At 57.6% G+C, this 15,926-nt stretch overlaps 1 protein-coding gene across 3 annotated transcripts; it reads right to left on the bottom strand.

Annotated features, from left to right (window-relative positions):
* Positions 1–9,392, bottom strand: CHST1 (carbohydrate sulfotransferase 1). Of its 3 annotated transcripts, none has more exons than XM_087746780.1 (2): positions 9,299–9,392; positions 1–1,975 (listed from the first exon to the last, which is right to left on the bottom strand). In XM_087746780.1, exon 2 carries the CDS (start codon positions 1,929–1,931, stop codon positions 672–674), a length of 1,260 nt encoding a protein of 419 aa, XP_087602906.1. In that variant the 5' UTR covers positions 1,932–1,975; positions 9,299–9,392; the 3' UTR covers positions 1–671. The 3 variants fall into 3 exon arrangements, with proteins under 3 accessions (XP_087602906.1, XP_087602907.1, XP_087602908.1); XM_087746781.1 differs by lacking the exon at positions 9,299–9,392 and adding an exon at positions 8,725–8,955; XM_087746782.1 differs by lacking the exon at positions 9,299–9,392 and adding an exon at positions 4,190–4,296.
* Positions 9,393–15,926: the final 6,534 nt, after the last annotated feature.

Genomic DNA, 15,926 nt, shown 5'->3' with positions numbered 1-15,926 from the left:
TCAGTTTTATTGCACGTTTATTTACAGAAAACACAGAAATAAAGCATTAAATGTGTTGGGCTTTTACCAAACCACCCAATCACTTCCCTCCCCCCCTTTTTTTTTGTGGGTTTTTGGCACAAAGAAATATCACAGGTGTTACCAAACAACCATGTACAAGCCGCTGACCAACTGCTCAGCCCAATAACAGGACTTAAACAGGCAGACATGTCGCACCAAGATCAAAAACGAGGAGGTTGTTCCACGTTCAGCTTCCAGTCTCACCTGCTCATCGGGGGCAAGGGGAGTTATTCTGGAGGGGACGACACCATTCATAAATTATATTTATATTTACCTCTTACATTGTAAAAGTAAACAGTGCAAAGTACAGTACCCCAGGTACCCTTCGGTTTGGAAAGCTTGAAGGTTGCTTTATACATTTTGTGTGTTTTGTAAACATTGTTACCCATCCACAGTTCTAGCTCTTGCTTGGAGAGACCCGACTCCTCTTGCGTCCGAAACATGTTGAGGGGCAGCAATCGCTTCCCCTGGACTCTGTTGAGATTCCCGCTCAAGGTTTAGTGCAAATTTTGGAGAGAAAAAGACGGGGGGGGGGGGGGGGGCGACACAAAATGAAAGAAAATAAAATAAGGCAACAGTTAGAAAGAGTCTGTATCAAAACCGGGGCTCCCTTAGGAGAAGGGCAGGAAGTCTCTCTCCTCCACCAAGCTGATGGAGAGGTTCTTCAGCTCCTCCTCGGAGCCAGCTGTTTTGTAGCCGAGCTGCGCCAGCACCTGCTGGCAGGCGTGCTGGGTGAACGCCACGATCTCGTAGGACAGCCGGAACCGCCACTTCTCCGCCGTCGCCGCTGAGTTGCGCACCGTCCCGTATTTGTGTTTGGAGGAGGACCTGTCTCCTCGGGTGTTGTTCTGTATCCAGCGCTCAACGTTGCTGTCCATGGGGATGCCCAGGAAATCGTAGATCTCCTCAGTCTTTTTCATGGGGTTCCTGGCCAGGTCTTCGTACCGCACCAGCATGTACTTGCCCTTGAGCCACGGCGGCCGGTTGAGGCCAGTGGACACGGAGTTCCAGAAGTCCTCGCACACCGTGGTGAGCTGGGTCACATCCAGGTTGTACGGCTTCCTGCCAGTGCCGTCCCAGATCCTCCACAGCCGGTAGGTGTCCCGGAAAGTCTCGCTCCGGGATGCCAGGATCCCCCGGGGGTCCCTCACCAGCTGGATGACCTTCAAGTTCAGCCGCGGGTCCTCCACCAGCGCCCGGAGGTCGCTGACCTCAGGCACCCGCACGGTTTTGATGGCCACGTGCCCGTGGTCTCTGCAGGACTCGGTGGCCAGCGTCAGGTTCAAGGTACCACACTTCTTCACGCAGTCTCCCTCCTCCAGGTGGAGATCGACAGCTCCCAGGGACTCGCAGACAGGTGGCGAGCACAGGGCCTTGCTGGCTCCCCTGCGGAAGAGGCGATCGGTGGTGTGGTTGACAGGCTGGGGTTTAATGTAGTTCTCCAAAAAGTAGAGGTCGCAGTCGTACAGGCTCCTCAGCAGGTCTCGGCTGGCCCCCAGCATGACCCGCCTGTCCGTCGTACTCTTGCTCTGGGTCAGCTTTGGGATCAAGGTGTACTGGACGTGGTAGAGGGGCTCGAATAAATAGAAGACATCGAAGTGCTGGTTAAACAGCTGCCCGACAAACGAGGAGCCACTGCGGGTGGTGGCGAGGATGAGGACGTGCGTCTTCCTGGAGAGGTTATACCCGAAAGTGGGGCTCTCGTCACACAGCCTGTCGGCTGCATCCGTGTCCTGGCTCAGGCTGCAGTTCACGGGGTTGGGGATGGGGCAGCTGTGGAAGGACTTGGCGGTGAAGGTCCGGATTGCTGTGTACTGAATTGCAATGGATGCCAAGGCTAATAGGAGGACAGCCTTCCAGGAACATTGCATGGCTGGTCACCTTCATGGAGCTTCTTCAAAGGTTGTCTCAGTGTCTGCAACCCAACAGAGAAGTCACGGGTTGAGCAAGGACTGCCAAGGAGGGCCCAATTACCCTACTGCTGGGTGTACCAGCAAACGCCTTCCCGCAGTGCATGTACATCAGCTGTAACCACACAGACCTCAGTCACGTACTGCAGAGCCCCATTTCAGAAGAGAGGAGGACCAGCCAGAGGCTGGCAAGCCTGGAGAGACATTTCCAGCCAGGACTGCTTCCTTCCAGGCTGGGGGTGTATGCAAATCCTGCGCCCCACAGCTCACCCCCAGCGACCCAGGCGGGGGTGTTGAGGCCAGTGGCCACACCATCTATGTGCCTCCAACCAGCTGCTGCGAACCCTCCTCCGCAGCTGCCCTGTGAGTCACTTGCCACCCCATCAGCCAGTGCCCTTGACGCCCAGTGCAGGGAAAGGGCAGGGGATGGTGCCAAGCACCACCTGGAGAGGCTCGTCTCCATCCTTCTGACTGGCTGGCAGGACAAGGCATAGCCCATCCAGGCCAACAACCTCCTGCTTTGGAGAGCAGCGATGGCTTTCCTGGAGCTGCAAACCTCTTTGCTTAGGGGTCCACCAGCCAGGCCAGCTCAGTCACTCATCCTCTGGGGATGAGCAGCAGCCTGAGCTCTGCAGCTGCAGCCAGAGCTGTGTCCTAGCTGCCAGCCCCATGTGTCCCCAGCACTGAGCTCATGGTGCTGGCCAGATCCTCCTCAGCTCTGGGATTCAGGCTCCCCTGCTATTCTGAGCAGCAGTAGCAATACTACAAAGGAGGCAAGAGAAACTGCATCCCACCCATCCTCTATTGGCAACAGTGCAGCGGTGGGAGCCCTGGGCAGCAGAGATGGGTGCAGGGAAGAGCGGTGCTGTAGTTGCACAGGGCAACTTTAGTCTCACGGTGCTAACTCCTGCCTTTCTGCTGCCCGCACGAGGGCAAGGGTAGGGGAAGCTGAGCAGGATGCTTGGATGGGGTGCTCAGGGATGGCTAGGTGAGGAGCACCCCTGCCATGCCTGGGGAGCTGCAGCATTGCTGGGAGGGGATGTAACCATGGTGGTGCTTTACCCTCTCCCCCCTGTTCACTAACCAAATAACATCCACAGACCACCCTGCTGCTCTCCAAAGCACTGGGCTTCACATCCATGTGCTATCACTCCCCAACACAAGCAGAGCTGGGGGGCAGGAAATAGCAGACTCACCTCAGAAACCCCAAACAAGCCAAAACCCCTGTGCAGGGGACACACCCCAGTATTAGCAACAGCTTTGAAGCTTCCCTGCACCCACTTTCCCTTGCCCATCTTCCTTCCCTGTCGCCTGCCCCAGTGTGGTACATTCACCTGTGCACGTGCCTCTGCAGCCACCTGCCCACCCTCCTCAGGCAAAACCAAGGGGACAGACACAAATATCTCTGCTCCCCCACCCAGCACAGCCCTTCCCACAGCATCATCACCACCATTGCTCCCTCTTCCTTACTCCTCTCGCACTCCCTGCGTGTCCCCAGGGAGAGCATTGAGCCGGCCCCAAGCTGGTGGCAAGCTCTTGGTCCCCTGCTCGCCCCTGACACACCGGCCACTGTGGGTGGGACTGTCAGAGCCGCTCTTGTTGCTGCTTGGCCGAGGTCTCTTGGAGGACCAGCGATGGATTTCAGCATGCAAGGCCTGTTCAAGCCCAGGGCACGCCGAAACCCCTGATGGGCTCGGGACGGTGCAATGTATGTGATGTGGGTTCCTTGCAGAGCCCATGGCAGCTGGCACAGCACGTTGTTCCCATTTCCTCAACATGCCCCACTCCCCGGAGAGACCCTGGCACCCAGAAAATGATGCTGGGAGGGCTACTCAGACCTGCAGGTGAGCTGAAAACCTCTTTCCTTTCTTTTTTTTTAATTATTATCTTTATTATTTACGAGTTGCCCCAGCTGCTCGGTGCAGGTAGAAAGCTGCAGGAGCTACCAGCTCCAGAGACCTCTTGCCAGGAGTGGGGTTTTCTGCACCCCATGATTCAGAGCAGGACCCCAGCACAGGGGCTCCGGCACAGCTACTGCAGGCCACCCCCCGCCAGCCATCACCATGTCTGTGCACTAAGAGCCGTGCTTTAAACCAAAGCAATGCTTTGAATAAGGGTTGCTTTCTCCTGGGCTGCTGCCTGCCAGGGATGTGGCATGTGGCTGGGGACACAAGTCGCAGATGCTTGGCTAGCGCTGTTCCTGATCTGGGGTTACCTACCCTGCAGAGGGGAGACCTGGCCCCAGTGTCCACTTGGGATATTCTATCCCTTGGATAAAGTGTTTTTCCAGGTCTGCTAAGTCAGGGCAGGACAGGACGGTCCCTGCTGGCACCTCCTGGCCCAGGTGGCTCGGGTGCGCTGTCTAGGCGGAAGCTGCAGTGGGAACGCTTCCCTGCTCTCTAGTGATGGCCAGCCACACTGCATCCTTCACACACAACCTCAGCTTCTCCCTGCTGCGCTGCTGATGGACGCTGGAGAAGATGTGACGCTGCTTGTCCCAGGATGTGGCAGAAACCTGCTGCCGGCTCCCCTGCAAAAGGCGACCAGAGCCCAGCTGCCTCCTTGGTCCCAATTCCTGCCGGATTGCTGGCCGCGAGCGTTTCAGGTTCTCCACCCACCCAGACCCGCTCCCCTTTGCAATGCACCACAGCGTAGAGGGGAAGAAATGGGGTGTTGATTCACCTCCTTGGCAGAGCAGGTGCAAAACTACAGCCCAGCTTCGGCCTCGGCTCCCCTTCGTCACCCTTCGCGTGCGCTGAGCCACAGCCAGGGAGGGGCAGGTTTGGGGAGAAGGCTTCCCTCCCTGATGTCTCATCTGTGGCCTTTAAAGCCAGCCGGACCCTCCTCTCAGCCCCTGGCCGGCTCTCCCACCTCCTCCCATCGCTGCCTGTCCCCCAGGGGACACGGTTCCCGCTCAGCCCAGCCCTGGGCTCGAGAGGCAGCAGCAACTGGCAGCTGGGTGCTCTCGGGGGGCTCCTGGGGCAGCGCAAGCGCATGGCACCTGGGAGCTGCTGGCATGGCTGAGGATCACTTCCACTCGCGCTCCCCCTTGCTCATCTGTCGGACGCAGCCAGGCTGGTGTGAAACACCTGCCGAGGAGGAGCCGCGCGTGGCTCCGCACGGCTCGGAGCGGGCTGGCTGAGCCACGGCTGCAGCAGACACGCTGCAGGAGGATGTTTCCTACACACGTGCACAGCAGGATAGCCGCTTGCTCTCCCATCCCTGCCCAGGGGGACCTTCTTCTTAAATTGGCCTGTTCCTCTTCAGGCACCGATACCAGGGCCAGCGGTCCAGAGCAGCAGCTGGAGCGAGGGCTGTGCCCATGTGGGGCTGTATGTGAGAGTCCTGTGTGAGGCATGTACTGTTTTGGCTACTCAGCCCTAGACTGTAGGATGCTGTGACCATGGGAGTCATCTGAAATGCTGGCCTCACAGCTGTTTCCATGCTATAAAGTGTTCCCAGCCGAAATCTCCCTCTGCTCTGTCTCCAGCTCAGCTCCACCAAAGACAATGAGAAAATGCAGCCCAAGGGCGGGAGCTGAGTCTGGTAGGTCCCTCTAGGCAGCTGGGGCTACGAGACAGAGAGCTGGGGTGGGGGTAAATCACTGGTACCTTCCAGCCCCCAGTGCTGCTGGCACTGCAAGGGGCCGGCAAGAAGGCACGTGGGCTCTTTTTTTTGCACTGTGCTGGGATCACCACTGCCCCTTCCCTGACCCCAACCCCTCTCCGGTCACAGCACGCCAGACTGCGCTCCACTGCCTTGCCTGCATCTCCGTCGGGCTGCCTGCAGTCGCATCAGGACCAGGCTGTCCACGAGGAATGCATGGCACCCGGCAACCAGCTCCGAGCGCTGCAGGAGGCTGGCTGGTGCCTGGCACGGGGACAGGAGCATTGTCTGTGGGAAGAGGAAGGTGCCGAGCCTTTCCTCTCCCCTGCCCTGCTTCCCACAGCCTTGAGCCCAGAGGAAGGGAGAGAGAGGATGGGCGCAGGCAGCACAGCCTCCCCTAGCCCACACACCCGTGAAATGGCAGCGGGTGCAAATCACCTGCGTTCCTCCTCCTCCTCCTCTTCCCCTGACTCCCACCGCTGCTCCAGGGAGGATGAGCAGGCAAGAAGCCAGCAAGACAGCCCAGGAGCACCGGAGGGATCGGAGGCAATGAATTAAGCTGAATGGCATCCGTGAGTCACCGGCACGGGGAGCAGCGAGCGTGGCTGGCCAGCCGCAGCGGAGGCCCGGGAGGAGATGCTGAGCGGTGGACTCCTACTTCAGGGACGGTCTTCCCAGGTTTGATGGGAATGACCTGCTTTCAGAGCCACGCAGCAGGACCGCGGCACCAGAGGCTGCGCTGGCAGCTGAGCTCAGGCGCTAGGCAGGCTGGACTCAGCGGGGCTGCTGCAGAGATCGGTGTGACTCACACGTCTTTTCCCCTCCAAAAGCTGCCAGGTGCTACACAGGGCAGTGCTCCGGACTTGCCAAAGCTTGTTCTCATGGGGGACTCTCACAGCATCTCAAGGAGCACAGCTGCCCTGCCTCCTGCCCCAAGCCTTCCTTGCAGGTTCCCTTGCTGCTCCCTGGAGGTGGCCGTGTCTGGGCAACTCGGGAGTGATGGCAACTTTAGGCAGGAGACCTTGCAGTGACGGATACTGTCATTGCCGTGTTTCCAAGGCTCTCTCACAGGGCAGTCAAAAAAACCTGCTCTTTTTGGCAGTCAAAAAAACCTGTCCCTCTCTCACAACAGCTCCCCAGAAGTTGTGCCCTCAGCCTGGCTGGGCTCGTCCTGGGCTCCCTCACCACTGCTAGGGAAATCCCTCTGCGTTTCCCCGTGGCAAGGGGAAGGGAAAAGGGAGTGGAAGAAGGTGTGAGGGTCTGTGCAACGTGGGTGCCTGCTCCAGCCCTGGCACAAGCCCCAATGCCAGGGTGATGTGCTGGAGGAGTGCCTGTGCCCCACGAGCCCTCCCTGGGGCCTGCCTGGTCCCGGTCCAGCTACCGGCACCCTCTACCCCCAAAACCAATTCCCGCCAGCAAGGCTGTTTCCATGGAAACGGCAGAGTGACTCAGGACTTTGGGACCAGCTGGAAAACACAACTGTGAGCAGTGAACACCCAGGGAGGTGCGAGGAGGAAGGATGGATGACCGTAGGGACCGGGCAGGGCTGCCTGCCTGCCCGCTCGGGCACGCTTGCGCCGGCGCAGAGGGGCACACAGGCACACCCCACGTGAGGCAAAGCCCACGCCAGGATTTGTAAGGCAAAAACCCCTCTCCTGACACAAGTCCGACTGCAGCACTTGGAAGGCATCGCTGCAGCGTGCTCGCCAGGGGACATATCCCAAAACGTGCCTCATCGCAGACAACCCCTCATTCCCCCTGGGAGGGAGACCCACACGTTGCATAGTCACCCACAAAGTTCGCAGCATCAACTTCAGCGGCCGCTCAGCCCCGCACCCCTGTCCCCTACCCAGCAAGCAATTCCCCTGGGTGCCCTGCCCAGGGCAGAGCAGCCTGTTGGAGGGCTGGTCAGGGCACGGGGAGCTGCGGCCAGCACCCTGCGGTGCCTCCCTGCCCAGCCAGCCTGGCTCCTGCGGTCCCGCTCCCCCCCACCTCGCCGCCCAGGCATGGAAATTAAGTCGCAGGGTTGCAAAACAACTCCCAGCCAGGGACCCACTGGCACGGGCCCTGCCGCTTCCCAGCGTCCTCCCACCGCGCAAAGAGTTTATCTCGTAAAACAACATGTTGTGGCCTGAGGCGGGGAAGACGGGCTCCTGACGGGGTTTAGCGCAGTGGCTTAGTCATGCCAGCGGCTCTGCGAATCAGGCAGGCACTGAGCACGCCTGTGGCCCAGCCACCCTGGGCACGGGCAGGCAGCACCCCGCTGCTCCCCAGGGGAAAGGGGGGCCGCTGGGAAAAGCAGTGCCGAGCAGCCCCCCTTCCCCCTCACCACAGGCGCTACCTGATTTTGGGTGTCGCAAGGGACGTGAGCAGAGCTGGTCTCTGCCCCCAAGCCTCCGCCCCAGCAAGGCCCACCAACATGAGATCCTGTCAGGGTAGGCATGAGCCTTCAGCCTCACCTCCTCTTCAGCCGTACAGCACTAGAGCTTCCCTACAGTCACAGCCTGAAATGCCAGCCGGGGACTCACACCCACCACCTTCCTCGGCTGAGCACCGCACCGAACACCGAGCGGAGGTGCTTTGTGCCCGTAAAGACCCAGAGTCGCTCCACTCTCGTGTGCATCACCTCCTGGGGCACTTTTCTAATAAGGCACAGGAGCCCAGTGCCCAAAGCCATCCCTGGCATGCCCCCCGCTCCCCTACCTCTGCGCATCTCCTCTGCATTTCAGCAGGACCGAGAGATCCTTTGCCACCAGAAGATTACTGCCCACTTTGACCGGCACTTAAATCATCACAGAGCTTTCAACGGGGATTTCGGTTTTTCCCCACCGGCACTCAGCATACACATTTTGAGTTACTAAATCACTATCAAGTAATGCCAACCCCAGCCAGTCCCAGAGTTTTCTTATCGCAACATCCACCTGTGCCTGTTTATCCCTCATCTGCTGAAGTGCATCTTCCCGAGGATGCGAACGCCTGGGTAAACCCAGTACAATTTTTTTCTGCTCTCCGCCTTCCCCTGAGCCATCCGCCAGCCTGTTTGTGCATGCTCGCTCCCTCCTGGAGCGCTCCCCTGGCAGGAGCTGGAAGGCTCTTTTGGGATGAACGCGCTCATTCACCACCTCGAAACACCCTCTGTGCAACGTACCCAGCCTACGGCCGCGTCAAAAGCCCGGACCTCGAACCGTGCAGCTTTCCTGTAGGACTGCTCCATGCCATGGCGTGCTTCAGCCCTGCTCTGCGAGGTCTTCTCGCCAGCCTGTGTCCTCCCGGCAGGTTTATCAGACCACTTTCAGGTCTGACAGCAAATGCCGGGGCATTTGCTCCGCCGGCTGGCGCGGCTCACGCAACCGGGCAGGGCATCTGGCCTCCCCGGTGCCACCGGGGACTTACTCACTTGTTCCAGCCGGCAGCTCCTCGCCAACAACAGCCCAAGTTTCGCCGCAGCTCGTTCCCCCCGCCGGGTCCCGGGGGCCAGGGCTGCCGCCCCCCCCGCTCAGGCAGCCCCGGGCCGCGGCCGGCCGGGCGCTGGCAGCCCGGGCCGGGGTCCCGCCGCAGCCGGCGCTGGGGACCAGCGGGGAAAAGTCCCTCCCGCCGCTGCGGGTGATGTCTCGCTGCCCTGGAAAGTTGGTGGCGCGGAAAGGGTTACGGGAGAGCCCCGGCCCGCCGCCCCCGGGCACCCCCGCCGATCCCCGCCGCCGCCGCCCCCCCGCGCCCCTTACCTGGCGGAGCGCCGCGGCGGGCTCCCCCCCGCATCCCCGGCGGGCCCCGCCGCGGCTCCTGGGGCGGGGGACGCCGAGCCCGGCCCGGCCCGGCCCGGGGGCGGCTGGCGGCGGAGCTCAGCGGGCCGCGCCGCGGGGGCTCATCCCTGCCGGCGGCCGCGCGCAGCCTGCCCTGCCTGCCCTGCCCTGCCTGCCCGCCCTGCCTGCCCTGCCCGCGCGGGCAGCCGCCGCGCGGGGCCGCCTCTCCACGCCCCTCCGCGCCGCTCCGCTCCGCTCCGCGCCGCGCCGGCGGCGAGGGGCGGGCGGGCAGGGGAGGAGGGGGCGGCCGCCGCTCTCCCCCCCTCCCCCCCCCCCTCCCTCCCTCCCTCCCTCCCTCCCCCCTCCCCCTCCCCCCCCCCCCGGGCCACCCGGCAGCGGCACGGGCGCACCCGGCGCAGCGCACGGGCACGTGCAGAGCCCCCGCTCCGCACCACACCGCACCGCACCACGCTGCCCGCACCGCCCCAGCCCGGCCGCTGCCCCCCCCCCCCCCGGCTTTGCCCAGCAGCCAGCTCTGCGTTTCCCTTATTTTCCTCCCCGAGGCGGCCCGGACGGGGCGGGCAGAGCCCCTCCTGTCGCGGGGGAGAGGCCCCGGTGGGGCGCCCGCCCGGAGATGTGTCCCCCCCCACGCCGGCTGTCGGCGCGGGGCACGGGGATCCCCGGGGACCGGGTCCGGCCACCCCTCAGAGGGGGGCTGGATGCGGGGCGGCGGGTGCTTCCCACCCTCCCCACGGCCCAGTGCTGGGGCGCAAGCAGCCCCCCCAGTTCTATGGGCCCATCTGGGTTTGGTAGCGATGGCAGTATGCATTTATTCACTCATTTTCCAGTGGCCTTTGCTCATCAGAAAAAATACTGTCACGGGGACTGGTTCTCCAGCACCAGGAATCCTCCCTGCGCTGCCACAGCCAGGGCTCACCGCCACGGGCAGGGACCAAAACCATCCTCGGCGGTGCAGAATACTGAGCAATGAGGCAGGAAGGTGCCATCCTGACCGCCTGGGAAGGTGAGATGGGGCAGAGGAAATGAAACACGGGAGAGCGTCAGGGCTGTTGAGGTGGCCGCGGTCTGATGGCCACGTTCCTCCAGCGTTCTGCTGCTGTCCGATCCCTTGCAACGGGTCGGACATTTACTTTTGGCAACTTTCAATGTTTTCCTTTTGTCCAGCGCTTGCCAAGTAAGCAGCGTTATTAGCACTTTAACTGCACCTCTGCTGAAATGGCAGCTGCCATTGAGAGCCAGCTTGTGATTCTGGAGATGCTACAATGGGTATTCCTTTTTTATATCCCCCTTTTACTTTGTGCACGTTTGGTGCTGCTTGGGCATTATAAGGATTCACGGCAGTTTTCTTCTTACGTTCATGTGAGCTGTCGTCGTTTAACCCCAGCCAGGAACTATGCACTACACAGCCTCTCGCTCACTCCCCCCCGGTGGGATGGGGGAGAGAATCAGAAGAGTAAAAGTGAGAAAACTCATGGGTTGAGATAAAGACACTTTAATAGGGAAAGCAAAAGCCAGGCGCACAAGCAAAGCAAAGCAAGGAATTCATTCACTACTTCCCATGGGCAGGCAGGTGTTCAGCCATCCTCAGGAAAGCAGGGCTCCGTCACGCCTAACGGTTACTTGGGAAGACAAACGCCATCGCTCCGAACGTCCCCCCCTTCCTTCTTCTTCCCCCAACTTATATACTGAGCATGACGCCATACGGCATGGAATAGCCCCTTGGCCAGTCTGGGTCAGCTGTCCTGGCTGTGCCCCTCCCGGCTTCTTATGCACTGGGCAGAGCACGAGAAGCTGAAAAGTCCTTGACTGGTGTAAACTCTGCTCAGCAAGAACCAAAACATCAGTGTGTTATCAACATTATTCTCATCCTAAATCCAAAACACAGCACTCTACCAGCTACTAAGAAGAAAACTAACTCTATCCCAGCTGAAACCAGGACAGAGCAACACCCAGCTCCTGACGACCCCCTGAGCTCTGCAAGGAGCTGCCTCTCCAGCTCAGGGATTTCCAAATCTTCCCCTCCGACTCTAGGATTCGCAAAGTGTAGCTGCGGGGTCATGGTACCAGCATGCTCAGCAGCAGCTCGGAACAGCTCCGCTCAGCAGCGAGTGGGCTACAAGAAACAGTGGAGCCCCGGTCCCTGCACTGCAATCGTGTCAAGAGAAAAATAAATCCCTGGGAACGCTGCTCTTGCCTCCGCTCTCAGAGGCCTGCCAGGCTGCGACAGCGAGTTCAGGGCTATGAGGTTGCCTTTAAATCTCAGGAAGCACAACAGCGGAGTCGTCACTTTTGATGTTTAGCATTTTGGACTCGCATTTGCTGTTTTAGGAGTACCCAGATCTTGCGTGTCCAAAAATACCAGTATTTCTCAAGTCTTTTACAATATTCTGACAGCCCTAGCCCCCTTAATCTAATTTTAGAAAACTTTGTAGGGATTATATATTTATAAACAGTTGGTGCTTAAATATTATTTCCCTCACCATAGCAACAGCTCCCCATCATAGCATTCGTTATACGGTGCTATTGCATTGGTGTATCCCTGTTTTGAGTGAGAAAGCCCTGAAGCCACTCTCTCTCGTGCCTGTTTTCCAACACCTTGCAAAGGACAAGGACTGAGGCTCCTGCCTGTCCTGACTCTCTTCCCGGAGCTGGGGACGAGCCGTACTGCCGGCTGCTGCTGGAAACACACCACTGGCCCTGGGTTTCCATCATTGGTGTTCCTCAGGTGATGCGCCTGCTCAGGCCATCCCCTTCCATGGACACAAGCTGCTGATTCATCTGCCGTGGCATAGCCAACCTCGTACCTACGGACCCGTAGTACCCCCACGATAGCCCTGAGTGCCACCCCCATGGAGCGCACAGGATTTCGGCAGCTTTGGGTGCCCATGATGTGTGCCTGATGTATGCTCGCACTTGCTTGGCACCTCCAGCGAGCGGTGGGGAGGAGCTGGGAGCGGGCGTCCAGCTGGCCTGCGGCCATAGCTGTGCTCTGCTCCCACTGGGGGCCAAGGCGCTGGAAGTGCAGGAATGGCAGGATTTCAAGGAGTTTGGCCAAGCGGGGCATAAACTGGGCCAGGGACCGGTGCCAGGAGAAAATCAAGGGGTTCACGGTAAGAATACGAGAGCAGACGGGCACCTGCATGCTTCCCAGTCTTTCCAAAGAGTAAGGTTTTGCTTGTCTCAGACATCAGCCCAGAAACAGTCTGGGCACTGAGGCACCTCCAAAGTCCATCTGCAAAAATCGAGAGTACCCCACAACTTGGAACAATCCCAGAGCTACTTGGACACATACCTGCTGGTGCTGGGGGTTGTCCTCCCGCCTGCGGGACTGGCACGGGAGCCTGGAGAACTTCCAAACACCGCGATGCTCATTGAGTGTCTACACAACACCTGGGCTTAAAATGGTGACATTGAAGCTGGGGCAGTCAAGGTAACATGGCTGTAGAGGCTGTCTCGTACGAAGGGAAGAAATTTGATGCAAAAAAATGAGGAATAAAAGCAGGGTTGAAGGACAAATGGATGCTTCTGGTGTTTTCAGCTGGGCATGATCACATTTTCTGATGCTCCCTGGTATTTTAAGAGTTAATCTACAGTGATGCTGTTGGTTTGAAAGTTTACATATTATAGCTCTGTATCTCTGACCAATGAGTATTAAAATATTAATTAGGCTCCGTGGTGTGTGTTTGTGGTCAGTTTGCCTTTCAGAGGGAAGGACTGCTGTGGCTGTACCTCATCCTCATCAAGAAAATTTGCCTCTGTTTAAAAGGCATCGTTCTTCCCCTGCGTGGCTCTAGGCGGGAGAACAGAGAGGCTGCTGGTGACCTGGAGAGCCAAAAAAGCTCACCTTTTAAAATTTTCATCTAAGCCGAAATGCAGTTTGAAAGCATCCAATTTCCATGCTCTCCAGCAACAGATTTCTGTGAAGGCTTTGTATTTTTTTCCTCTTGAGTTATGGTTCAAAAAATTTACCTTAACAACATAATCTGCTTGGGAATATATGTAATAAAATACCAATGTGGCTGTTAAGGTGATATGAAGGTTACTGTTCTAATCACTCAAAATGCAGTTGGGAGCAAAGTTATGATTCTTACAGTAATCTGGCCACCTTACGTCCCCCGTACATCTTGTGAAACGCCGTTAACATAAAGAGCAATGTATTAAGGCACAGGCATTTAAAGGCAGACTGATAGAAAATACTTTTTGTGTGGTTAAGCATGGCGTTTTGAGAGCCTGTGTCAGCTTGTGCTGTAGCGTTTGTAAACCCACCTGCACGCTACGGTTTTCCTGCCGGAGGATAGGGGCTCTCCCCAGCCTGCAGTGCCGGTGTGGCGTGCCGGCTGGCTCCCGGCAGCGATGGAGGTCCCCTCCCCGCCTGGCCCAGACTTCCCGTGCTGCAAGGAAGCGCTGCTCAGGGCTGAGATGATAAAAACTTTGCGGCTGCCTCGCGGGCCAAGTATGCGCAGAGGATTGCAAGGTATGTCACGGAGAAAGAGCTGCTGTTCCGCTCGCTGGCAGCTGCTGGGCAGCAGCGTGGCTATGGTCGGGGCATTGCAGCAGGGTGGGAGCAGCCTGAGGGCTGTGCCGAAGCAGGGGCTGCTGCTGCCTCTCCCCTGCCCCGTGGCTCCCTTTGCCAGGTTGTGGGGTGCAAGCCTCCCCGTGAGGGGTGTCTAAAGTCTGCCGGAGCTGGCTGGTGCGCGGGGCCGGCGGGGTTACCAAAATCATTCCGAAGCCCCATCATAGGAGCGCCAGACGAGATTTGTCCCAGAGTGATTTTTGGATACCTTGATCTTAAGGGACAGCGTCTGGAATATTTTGGGGACGCTTGACTTTCAGAGAACATCCTCTCTCGTTGGCCATCACGTAGAAGCTTTAACAAAAGACTTTAGACTTGACGTCCTTCTGTAGTTCAGAAGCGGTGATAAACAGCTCATGCTATAATCCCTTCTCTGGAGGAGCTTATAAACTCCCTGTGTGCAGGACGGGTAACGTAGCCAAGGATGTGTTTATTTACCCCAGCCTTTCACTCCTTTTTGGTTTTTCTTCCAAGGAGTCACCACAAGTCGATATAACACATAACGTAAAGGAAATGAATGAGGGCAAAAGTAACTATCTCAATGTTATGTTGTTACTTTGATATCCTTAGAGCATGGTGGCTACAGATCAGTTTTCAATTGCTGGGGGGGAGAAGGGAGATTGTCCTCCTCTATACACAAATAAACACAATCAACTATCCATTTGTAAAATCCCAAATTTTAAGGGCCAAATAGTCATTGCGGATGTTTAGCCTTGCCCCCGTGGGCGACAGGCTACCTTGTACCCGATAATTCCTGCATCGGAGCCGTCGGCGGGGTGCGGGCCCACCTTCACCTCAGGAGAGATGCCATCACTGCTCTGGGTGAGTTGTTCCAGACCTTGATGCACCTGACGGTGAAACGTGCCCCTTATTTCTAGTCTGGAGGTGTCGAGTTTTGGCTTCCAGCCATGGGATTGCGTTATACTTTTGCCTATTAGATTAAAGAGCTATCTACTATCTGAACTATTTCTCTGGTGTAGGTATTAATAGATCATGATCAAGGCACCTCTTAACCTTCTCTCTGAGAAGTTAAATAGACTAAACTTCTTTATCTCTCATGACGAAGCGGGGGTTTCTGGGCTTTTCATCATTCTTGCCAGTCTTTCCAGCCTGCCTGATGTCTGTTTGGAAACACAGACCCCACAAGTCAGAGAGCATCCCGGGACTGGCCACAGGAGATCGTTCCTTGGCTCGGCACACCTACGAGCAATTAGCCCACCATGATCCCCACACCCTTGTCACCAGCCTGGGCTGATGGCTGTCTTAGCACCCCATTTTACTCCCAAGAAACCCCCCAGGGAAAGGTCAAATCTTAAAAGCTCCTGGGGTCTGCATTACTCCCAGCACACAAAACACTGTACATGAGGCACAGTGCCATTCTCCTCCAGCCTCGCTGCTCAGCCCCCAGCCACGTTCATCCCTCCCAGGCTCATTTCCACCTCCCCTGAGGTGAGGTCAACAGGAAAATCACCTGCTGATGGAAACCCAAAGCCAGTAGCAAAAGCCATATTGGACTTTCATATATCATTGATTGTACTTTTGTTTTCTTCTCTAAAAGTGTATATCAGGCTTCATGGTGTTAAATGTGCCCCATAAATCACACTGTAGCCAAGTCAACACTTTTACGTGGCCTTTATCTTTTGTAGTCCCATTTTCTTGGGAGTTCAAAATACAGTAATAACTTTAACGCTGATTCTGGTATTTTTAATAAAAATCATTCACATATTGTGAATTTACAGAGGGGTTGGGTGGCTATTTACTAAAAGACTCCATGTTTCACTGGAGTGAAAAAAGGGAGGTTTGTGAAAGTGTCAGTAAAAAAAAAGCCAGAGATTAAAAGTCTGGTTAAATAGCAGTCTGTCTTTGGGGCAAACCCCCTGGCCACGTACTGTGCCACTGCCTCCCCCGCCGGTCCCAGCCAGCCACCCCAGCTGGCTCAGACAGGTAGGAAAACCCTCAGGAAACTCTTTCTCAGGGCTGCTTGGTGGCATCAGGTACGTGGTTGCTTTGATCCCA

The sequence above is a fragment of the Nipponia nippon genome, unplaced genomic scaffold (assembly GCF_047370975.1).
Source record: "Nipponia nippon isolate SJK-2023a ecotype South Korea unplaced genomic scaffold, ASM4737097v1 scaffold_10, whole genome shotgun sequence".
NCBI lineage: Eukaryota > Metazoa > Chordata > Aves > Pelecaniformes > Threskiornithidae > Nipponia > Nipponia nippon.
The sequence above is the reverse complement of the archived record's forward strand: the minus strand, read 5'-3'. Positions and strand labels throughout refer to the sequence as shown.